This window comes from Otolemur garnettii, unplaced genomic scaffold, assembly GCF_000181295.1.
Source record: "Otolemur garnettii isolate 467f Iridium unplaced genomic scaffold, OtoGar3 scaffold00084, whole genome shotgun sequence".
In the NCBI taxonomy this organism is placed as follows: domain Eukaryota; kingdom Metazoa; phylum Chordata; class Mammalia; order Primates; family Galagidae; genus Otolemur; species Otolemur garnettii.
In genome coordinates, this window is record NW_003852479.1 from 8,430,154 (window position 1) to 8,440,723 (window position 10,570).

The following is a 10,570-nucleotide window of genomic DNA, read 5'->3' on the forward strand; positions in this document are numbered from 1 at the left end:
CCTTGTCCCCGTCTCTCTCAAACAGCTGTGCCCTCATCCTCCTCTCTCTGATGGCCAGACTCTTGTTCCCCTCTCTGACGGCTGGGTCCTCATCCCCCTCTCTCTCTGATGGCCAGGCAGGCCCTCGTCCCCCTCTCTCTCAGACAGCCAGGCTCTCGTCCCCCTCTCTCTCTGATGGCCAGGCTCTCGTCCCCCTCTCTCTCCGATGGCCAGGCTCTTGTCCCCCTCTCTCTCTGATGGCCAGGCTCTTGTCCCTCTCTCTGACGGCTGGGTCCTCATCCCCTTCTCTCTCAGCTGGTCTCTCTTGGCTTGGTGCTTATCCTCTCCCTGTCTGTTAGGATGGGACCTATACCCACAATTGACCTTCCTCAAAGGCTAGGGAGGGGCATGCAGAGTGGCCAGATGAGGTGGAGCTGACCTGGCCTCTGCACCACCCCTGGACTGTCTCCAACAGCCCCCAGCATCAGCAGAATCAGTTCTGCTTGTCAAAGGTTTGAAGCAGAAGAACCAGTCTGTGTTGTCCCCAGTGTCTGCATTTCCCAAAGAAGGTCAGGGCAGGGTCAATTTTTCTGGGGCTTGGTCAGTGAACACCAACACTGCAGGGCAAGGCTGTCCACTCACTTCTGTCAGGGGTCAGCGGGTCATATGGAGGGCAGGTGCAGACCATAGTTTGGATGGAAACAGGACAAATATTAGGCCTAAGTGACTCTGTGCTGGGAAGGGTGGCAGCTGGAGTGGGAGCACACTCTCTTGTCGCAGAAGGCGCAGGAGCTACTCAGCATTGCTGTATCTTTGCAAGAAAAAGACCAGAAATCTAAAGCCATGCTCACCAACCAGATATCTAACTGCTGCAATTCATACACATATTTTAAAGAGGGGTATGTGGTGCCTGGTAGCAGTCTCTCGCCACACATCTGTAGACAGCCACTTCACCCTGTCCAGCAGGGGGGCAGGAGGAGGACTGGGGTGACCAATGCCCACTGCAGGTTCCAGGGGACCTTGGCATGGAGGACATGTAGAATCTAGCAAATGGCTGTGTGTGTCACTGCCACCACCACTGTCCCCAGGAGTCTGACTGGGGGGAGGGAGGCAGCAGTGCCTGGGGGAGGTGGCTACCTCTCCCGGAGACCCTGGGTGGGTAGGGGGGCTCTGCCTCCCTGTTGCCCACAGCAGCTTCCCCTTCCCCCTTGCAGGTGTCACAGCCACTGTCTCCCTGCTGTCTCCTTCCTCTCCTTTCCTGATACAAAGGCTGTCTGAGTGGGGGAGTGAGCCCGTGGCCGGAGAGAGACCTGAGACCGTGACGGTATGACCCTGGGAATGTGGGAAGAGGCATGAGGGTCTCATCCCTTCAGGGTCTCCCCTAGGACTTACCTTGACAACGTGCCCTAAAAGCCCATCCTAAAGTTGCCAGGCCTTGGGAAAGTGGGAATTTGTACCTAAATGTGCCTTTATTTACAAAATATTCATTATAAAAATTTTACATGGCTGACATGTAGAGAATATTTTTAAATACTTTGTAGAATTTTACAGACAAAGAGATGGCCACGGTGATGGCCACAGTGAGAGACGGCCATGGTGGTGGCGGGATTTGCCCTGATGCTTGAGGCACCAAGTTGAGAGTACATCAGAGGACAGTTTCCATAGCAGGAGGGAGGGTGAAGGACTCAGTGTTATAGAATAAGGCACAAAGGTGCCAATGTAAGTCCATAAAAACTCAGAGGTCCAACGTCTGCCTGACCTGTGAGCTCTGCTCCCCAGACGTCAGCTGGTCACTTGCTATGAACTCGACTGTGCAGTACTGATCACTCTCCCCAGTGTTCATGTAGCAGTTTGCTGTAAATTGGCACCTTTTAAAGTGAATAAACTTATTACAAGGAAAAGTTATGTGGCTGCCCAAAATATGAAGCTAGTATTTCTTGCCATAATGTAGAACCAATAGCAAAAGCAAGCAAACAAACAAATGAAAAGTAAAACTCCAAATGCCCAAGCATGCACACGCAGAGAGACAACCTCAGTGTCCTGGTGCATATCTGCATTTGGAGCAATGATTTCCTACTGGTGTGCCGCGAAACTTTTTAAAGTTCATTAAATTATTTTCGAAAAGAAGTTCAAAGCACAGTAAGTATATTCTTTTTTTTTTTTTACCCTTTTTTTTTTTAAATCAACTTAAGTGTGCTGTGGAAGTTTAACTATAGAGTCAAGTATGCCGTGAGATAAGAAAGGTTGAAAAACACTGATTTAGGGATTTATTGTACTAAGGAGAAGAGAAGTCAGCCAATACAATGGCTGACCTGGAGCTCTCTGACAAGATGCTCTGTGCTGCCAGTGAAGATGTCACCTGGGTTCTGAACCAAAGAGCTTCTGTGCTATTACTCGGGCCACTGCCCATTTCAGCAAATAGCATCTTATCTAGGAGGCTAGGGATAAAGCCTTGCTGTGGGGATGGCAGGTCCCCAGCACACATTCCGAGCCACATGGCAGCCTCACCTGTCAGTAGGACCTGGCCATCTGTACTGACCCAACAGAGACTCTCGGGAAAACCTCACCCTTCCACCTGCACAGCAGTGCATAGCGAACTTACCACTTCTTGGACTTCAGCCGAGGGGCTGGGTTCCGGGGGATGAGGAAGAGGGCTCTCATGGGGTGCATGTCACAGAGAGCTGCAAGAGACAGTACAGGAGCCGCTGCAGTCAGGAGGCCACACCCAGGCCCATCACACATTCACACATGACAGTGAGCATGGGGTCACAGCATCCCAGTGCCCCAGGGGACAGGCATTCAAAGAGCAAGGTCCACTTACAGGAATCCCATGAAAGACAACACATTTCAAGCTGTCACTGTTAGCATTTCTAGAGAATATTCCCTCATGTTTAAGAAAACTGAATTAAAGGGTCAGCGACCAGCCACCTTTGCTGCAGATAATGCCAACTGCTCAACGTAAACATCAGCCAGCAACGACAACAGAGACGGCAAGTCATTTCTAATCAGCAAAGGCCTCAGCCATTAAGTGAAGAATACTTGGTGATCCAGTCTGCTTTATGCACTGAGGTTTCATCCAAACATGTTATCTGCACAGATCTGAAATCCAAATTGCTAGCCCCATGCACCACTCTATTTCCAGACATCCCCAGTGGCTTCTCAGGTTCTTGATGGTTTTTTTTTTTTTTGCAGTTTTTGGCTAGGGCCAGGTTTGAACCTGCCACCTCCGGTATATGGGGCTGGAACCCTACTCCTCTGAGCCACAGGCACCACCCAGTTTTGTTTTGTTTTTAAATTCACTGGCCCCAGGAAGACCAAAAGATTAAGCCAAACAGAGTCTGGCAAAAAAACAAAGTTATAAAAACATCTCAACTTCCAAACATGGCATTATCATTTACAGTGAAAGCACACATACATTTTTATTTTAATCAAAACATTTCATTAGTTTACTTTCAAAACATCTAGGAGAATTTTTTCTTTGTATTTAGAATAAGAATATATGCTCCTTGAAAGCCAGAGGATTCTGTGGGTGGAAGTTTATTTTTAGCCCCATCTCCCACTAATTAAGAATGACAATCTGGTTTTAGGATGGCAATATATTATTGTACTGATGGATACATGCCAATCAGCATTGTGAATGAAGGCAATATTGTCATCAGACTCCCCAAATCAATCACGCTGCAGATGAGTTCCCCAACTGCAGACCGAGAAATAAGAAAACTGTGACAGTGTGATGGTCATGTCATGTGTGTAAGGACCCGTTGTGCAGATGAAGGGCCCATTGTGGTCCTGGTCCTTTGATAATCAGAAGCAGGGTGGTATTAAACATCCAATGATGTTACTGGGAAAATTCCTATGTGAACAGAAATGGGAAAGGAGGCAGGCAGGGAGGGAAGCGTCAGAAAACTGCTATGCAACTCTACCCTGAGTGCAGGGGGAGCACAGGTGGGCGGAAGTGTCCCAAATGGGCCTGCAGGCCAAGGCGGCCCAGCAAAGCCACGCGAGATGGCTTGTGTGAAAGCTGACCAAAGAGGAACCCTGTGTCTTCCAGGAAGGGGTTGGCCTCAGCATCCTTGCTGTGCTGCATCTGGGACAAGGATGGCCCTTGAGAGATGCAGCCTTGGTGTCATGGCTGCAGCCCGGACCTCAGTCAGCCTCATGTCCCTGGGAGCTTTGAGAGCTTGCAGCCACCACACAGCCAACAGAGATGCTTTGCAGGCTAGGACTCTAAATCTCAAGGGCTTTGAAGGTCTCAGGATTGCCAGAGGGTGACCACACCTCCACACCCCTGACACTCCATCTCAAACAAGACCAGGAAAATCTAAAATTCTACAGCAGTGGTTCTCAACATTCCTAATGCTGCAATCCTTTAATATAGTCCAAAAGAGTTGGGACCCACATGTTGAGAATTGCTATTCTACAGGTTGGTTATTTTGAAAGGATTGATAGCAACTGAGTACAGTGTCTGTATAACCTATGTATTGAATACCAGGTTTAAGTTCTCATACCCTGGCGTGTACGGTGTGAGTTTGGTCAGTTTTATGTCAGATGAAGAGTAGTTCAAGAGTAAATTGTGCACTCAGTCTATAAAACAAATAGGACTCTCCAAAGTTTTCTTTTTCTTTTTTTCTCTCCCAAACACAACTCTCACACAGCTCTGCAATGGATGGATTCCTAGTTGATCCAAGGTGACTCTACACTCTAAATATGCAGCTGGATGCTGCAGGGTGCAGTGTGGCGGAAGGTACCAGCAGCTCCTGGCAGAGACCTCGGCACCCCTGGGGTGGGCCCACAGCACCCTATCCCAGGAAGGTACTTACGGGGAGCACCTTCTGCCATCTCGATCGCGGTGATTCCCAAGGACCACAAATCACTCTGGAAAGGAAAGCACAGACACATGGTAAATTCAGTTGGCAAGGACACCATGGTCAAGCCTGGCAACCGCCTCAGCACTGCCCAGGGAGAGCACTCGGTCACCTCTTTATAAACCTATCTCCTGCTGAGCTTCAAAATAGAAATAGCCTCATTTACTTCTTGTTGACAGACCAGTCATGGTGCTTGCACATGGTAAATTATTCAATGAATGTATTAAAAATGAATATAAGATTTTAAAAGTTAATTCATCACTGAAATTTATCTGCCAATTGAATATAAAATTGCTGCTATTCAACTCATGCCATCATTGAACTGTAGTTGTCATATAATAAACTGCCCATATTTAAAGTGTGCGATTAGCTAAAGTGTGACACAACACATTCCTGTGCACCTGTCACCACAGTCCAGACGGTAAACACACCCAGCACCCCCATGCCCCCTTTGCCCCTGTAGTCCCTCCTCCTGTCCCCAACTCTGTTCCTGTCCCTAGACAGCCACCGTCCTCTCTGGCACTGTATGATCTGTCTGCATCTTCCAAGGTTTCCTGTAAATGAACTTGCCCGACACATGGGCTTTTGTGTCAGTTTCTTCCACTGTGCGTGGTGTTTTGGGTCCATCGTGTTGTAACAGGCCCTGATATCCCTGTCGTGGTTCACTCTGTGGACCTTTCACATTGTGTTTTTACACCTACTCATCAATGGATGTGTAGGCTGTATCCAGCGAGTTGGGCTGTGGCACAGAAAGCTGCAGCAAACATTGCCACACAGACATTTGGGTTTATCTTTTGTTTATTTTAAGTAAATAGTCAGGGGTAAGACAGTTGGATAATACTAGGTGTTATTTATTTTCAATTGCTTTTAACCTATAGAAATAGCAATTTCACATGATCCAACCTAGTGAGCTGGGGACAGGGAGGGTTTTATAGTGGTGCTCACTGAGTGACTCAGAGCTTAGGACAAAGGTGTTTGTTGAATAGACATATGAGAGAACCTTCCATCCTGTAGACAGGCTAATATGTCAACAGAGGTCCTCATATACTCATACCCTTTCTTATGCTCATAGGGACTTTTATGCCCATCTGAGAATTTTCTCAGCCAATCCCTCCACCTGCATGATCTCTGTCTCCAACAGTACGCTTTCCCCACTGTCTGCCAGTGACTCAGCTGTTCCTAAATACTGCAGGTGGAGGACATATCAATAAATGGGGAGAAACAGCCAAGAACCCCCAGATTCTTGCTGACTCAGTTTCCCCTTGTCCTGATGACACAAACTGTCGCTTGCCTCTCCTTTGCATTATGTACATTATTTGAAATTCTCACCTGTAGCCTCACTCAGGTTAGAGAGATCAAAGTTGAGTTTTCTTTGCTATTCTCACCAAACTAATGTCAAGGCCATGTGACAAAGAGACTCAGCTGAAGAAACATGGGATTCATGCTGAGGAATTCCCTTACTGTACCCCCTCAGTCCTGTGAGTGACCTCGGGCCACAGCAGGTGTCTGGGGCACACCCAACCTCACACTCACAGACTCAAAACATCAATAGTCCTTGGTTTAACCAGGAGTAACAAGGTGCCCTCATGGCACCCTGCCCTTGTGCTCCTGGCCACTCCTCTGCACCCAGCTCACAGAGGTAACACTTGTCCTTCCCAGATATATTCAAAGGCTTCCTTTACCCCCCCGACCCCACCAGTGTTTGCTGTTCCTGGCCCTGCTCAGAGAGATCATCTCCACGCTGAGGGGCTGGCTCAGCTCCTCCCAAGGCTGCTGCTGACACCAGCAGTGAACACTCAGCCCTACTGCACCTGAACTCTGCAGGTGACACAAACACCCAGTCGCTCCCACACAGAAGGTACCAAACAGGCACAGTGAGGGCAGTCTGGAGGTGGGGTGGGGGTGCAGAAGCTCACCGCGCTGCTCTGAGAACCCTCCAAGGTGCCAGGCACTCTGGTTCTGTCCCTGTCTTCTCAGCACCCCTAGGAACTGCATGTTTCTATAGCCAGAATGGGGCCTGAGTGTGACAGGGGTAACTCTGCTGGGCCCTCTGCCCCTAACTGCCACATGGGCTCAAAAGTCAGTGACCTTCAAACTCAGGCAGCTTTAGGCTGGTATGAAATCCAGCACCTCTGGAGGAAAATGAGTGCCCGGGGCCAGGCCTCAGGTGGGCTGTGCAATGCCCTGCAGACCCCACAGCTGTGCTGCACCCGCCCTTTCTGTTCACCTCCCATTCCCACCCACACTCTCACCCCTGGCAATGCTCCCTCTCTTCCCCTTCCTACAGGTGCCCCCTCAGAAACATCTGTGCACCACCGATGGTCTGTGCCCCCTGCCACCAGTAAACACAAGAACACTAGGCCATGGTGGGACCTGTGCTCGCTGCTGCTGTGTTCTGGGCACCTGGAACAGGGTCTGGCACACAGCCCGCCCCTTACAAGGCTTTGCTGGATGAAGGACAATGAGGGATGCACAAGAGAAAGGAGCAAACCCAAGTGTCCTGGCTCCTGTGGGCCAGTCCAACCTCCTGGTTCATAGACCACAGCCGCTCAGCACCAGCGATACACACAGCCAGTCTCCTCCTCCTGGGGACGTGGTATTCACCGTGTCATTTCTTAGCATAAAGTAGCCACCCCAGATTCCTGGTTTGTCTACAAGTGACTGAACCTGCTGAGATTCGGCGAGGCAGCAACATGCTGATTTCTAGGCGCAACAGGGACTGGCAGACAGGGAACAGGCTTTTCCACTAGACAGATGTGGATGCAAACTCAGGTTCCCAGGTTGGGAACGTGCTGAACACACTCAGCTGAGCATTCCCAGCTGCACAGCACGGTCATGTGACTCGCACACGTTCACCCAGGCACCGGGCACACACTGGGCTCAAGAACACTAACGCCCTGTCCTAGCCCTGTCTGCCTGGTACCCTCTCCTCTGACCCCTCCATTTGGCCATGGCAGATACTGCTTACTGCTGCTGGGTAGGAATCTTCAACCCCTATCTTTCTTGTTGCTCCATTTCAGAGAACAGGACAACTACACTTGCCACACTCAAGGGCAACTACACTCTTTCACACTCAGGGTGGCAGTTAGGGATGGGACGTGGTCTGGCCAATGAGACATAAGAAACATGTTTGGGGAGCTTCTACTTCTGTTGAAAGAAGGAATATATGGTGTCTTGCTAACTTTTCCCTCCTAAAGCCTTGACTAAAAGTGTGGTAATATGATATCTGGGCCTGTAGCATCCATTTTGCAACCATGAGGCAATAAACCAACAAATTCAGGACAACAGGGCAGGCAACTGGGGACCTGGGCTTCTGCCTCTTGATTTCTGGTGATGTGAGACACACAAGTGCGTCCCTGAGTGATGAGAATAAGACACAGGCAGCAATAACTCAGGGAGTGTGTTTAGGCAGTAAGAAAATGCAGAGGTCTCCCTTGTCATCCAGGATGCAGGAGGGTCGGGAAGAGGTGTTCCTTTCACTCAGGAGACGCTGTCTCAGAACCCCAACCAGCAGCCTCCCTCCATCTCCCCCACACTCCTTTTGAACAAGAGCCACTACCTGCTCCCTGTCCTATCACGTGACTGCACAGACACTGCTGCTGCTCTAGGCCTCATTTATCAGGTTATTTTGTTTTATGTTTTTTTCCCCCAGGGTTCTCCAATTTTCCAAAAGGAACATTTATACTCCTGGCCATGCACACCCATAGCTTTCTGTAAGCTGTACCTAACTGCCTGTGCTGGGAAGACATAAATGTTCTTTTCAGGCCTTATTTAGGCCTTTAGATACTTAAACAAGTTGCCCCAAATCTGGAAAGCTTAAAGACAGGAGAAAATGCAGCCATTGCAACTGGCAAGACAGCTCACAGGAGACAAGGGAGGGAAGAGAGAAGTTTCCTTTGTGGTCACTCTGTGACTCACTGGGCAGGTGCTGAGCTGTCCTGCACTCCAGAGAAGCTGTGTGGCCTGGCCAGTGCCATGACTAATGACCCAGCCCATCACACTGTGGACAGCACAGAGACAAATCCTAGCACCTCTGAGAGGGCAGAGGCAAGATAGCTCACAGCTGGGGACGGAGGGTGGGACACCAGCACAGCAGCGACCTATATGTGATGGGAGCGGCCCTTCCAGGTAGGCTGCCAAACTGGTAAAGGAAATATGGTGAAGTAAAAAACATGAGGAGATAGAAGCATGGCTTAGGAGAGAGAAGAGCAGCTCAGGATTGAGAATTGTGGCTCAGGAGAGAGAGGAATGGCTCAGGAGAGAGAAGCATGCACAGAAGAACCCACGTGTGCTGCAGCCAGACAGTGTGTGTGCCATGAGTGCATGCCCTGGGCTGGACTCAGCTCTGACAACTACTGGCTTGACTTGGGGCAAGACACCCAGCAGCTTTGAGCATATCTTCTCAGCTGTAACGTGAGGCGTACATGGGTCTTGCAAGCTTGGTATGAGAGCTCAGTGAGATCATACATGCCATATGCCTGACACATGATGTGACGCACACAGTGTGGAGTTAAAGGCCATGCAGACACACCCAGGTCAAGCAGGACAGCGCCTAGCCCAGTGCCTGGTGGCCCTTTCAGGGTCCCCAGGATGATGGAGGAAGGAGACCAGAAATGCTGCGTCCTACTTCCTGCCCCCCTCTGCCTCCTGCCTCTCCTGGCAGAGCTGGCACAGGGCAGCAGTGGGTGTGGGTGGGTCCTGGCTCTGTCGTCACAGAGTAGAGGGAAGTGGCATCCAGGGCACAGACCAGAACTTACCAGTGGGTCCGGCCAGCAGAATGTCCTCTATCAATTTCATGGACCAGAAAATAGGCTGTCCTTGGGTAACATATTTGTGGTTATTCTTTTTGAAATGTTATAGCAGGACAAAGGAACTGTACGCATCCTGTGGGGCCCCTAAAGACAGCGTGTTAATCTAGTGGTAGATGTTACAGAAAGTGGCTGTGGCCCAACGTAGGTGGATTAGAGACGTGGAACATAACCATGTGGCTGGACCTTGTGCAATTATTGGGTTTTCTTGGGTCAAAAAAATGAACCCCCAAAGTAGTACCTTCATCCGATAGAGATACAAAGTCATCATATACAGAGTCCCTAGCAAGTGCCAGGTACTAGGTTAATCCCTTTATATAGATTAACTCACTTTATTCCATCACAATCCTGTAATACACAGTTTATTACTCCCATTCTCCATGGGCTCAGAAGGGCTGAACAAGTCCTGGGCGGTAGCCAGCAGTCCACGTCACAGCCTGACTCCTGCACGCGATGTCCACACTCACCATCACACAGGAACAGAGCTGGCGGTGGGCTCAGAGTCCCTGAGGTGTCCACTCAGAACCAGTTATTAGCAATTCCATTTCACACATCAAACAAACTGAGGACAGAAAATTCCAATCCCTTGTCCACCTATAAGACAACAAAATGCCCAGGAGCTGGTGGGGCCTGATGGAGGAGGCCCAGATGATGGGGGGCACCAATGTGGAGCCATAGACGTGCACAGAGTCAAGTCTCAGGCCCCTGCCATGACACTGACATGTGTTCCTGTCATCTTCCTTCTGCCTGAACAGGGAAGGCCCTTTGCTCAGGTCACAATAGGGGAAGGCTGGGCCATGTGAGAGTGCAAACGCACCCCCGTAACCTGACCACTATCCTCTCTGGGGATAGATGCACCCCCGCAACCTGACCACTATCCTCTCTGGGGATAGATGCACCCCCGCAACCTGACCACTA

General features: G+C 49.9%; 1 protein-coding gene across 2 annotated transcripts in view; it reads right to left on the reverse strand.

Annotated features, from left to right (window-relative positions):
- Positions 1–10,570, reverse strand: part of TNIK (TRAF2 and NCK interacting kinase) — a 354,942-nt gene that overhangs the window by 97,246 nt on the left and 247,126 nt on the right. For both annotated transcript variants that reach the window (XM_003794663.2, XM_003794666.2), the window contains exons 8-9: positions 4,800–4,854; positions 2,582–2,660 (exon numbers count right to left, since the gene is read on the reverse strand). In XM_003794663.2, coding sequence (XP_003794711.1) covers positions 2,582–2,660; positions 4,800–4,854 — 134 coding nt within the window. The remainder of the gene's footprint in view (positions 1–2,581; positions 2,661–4,799; positions 4,855–10,570) is intronic.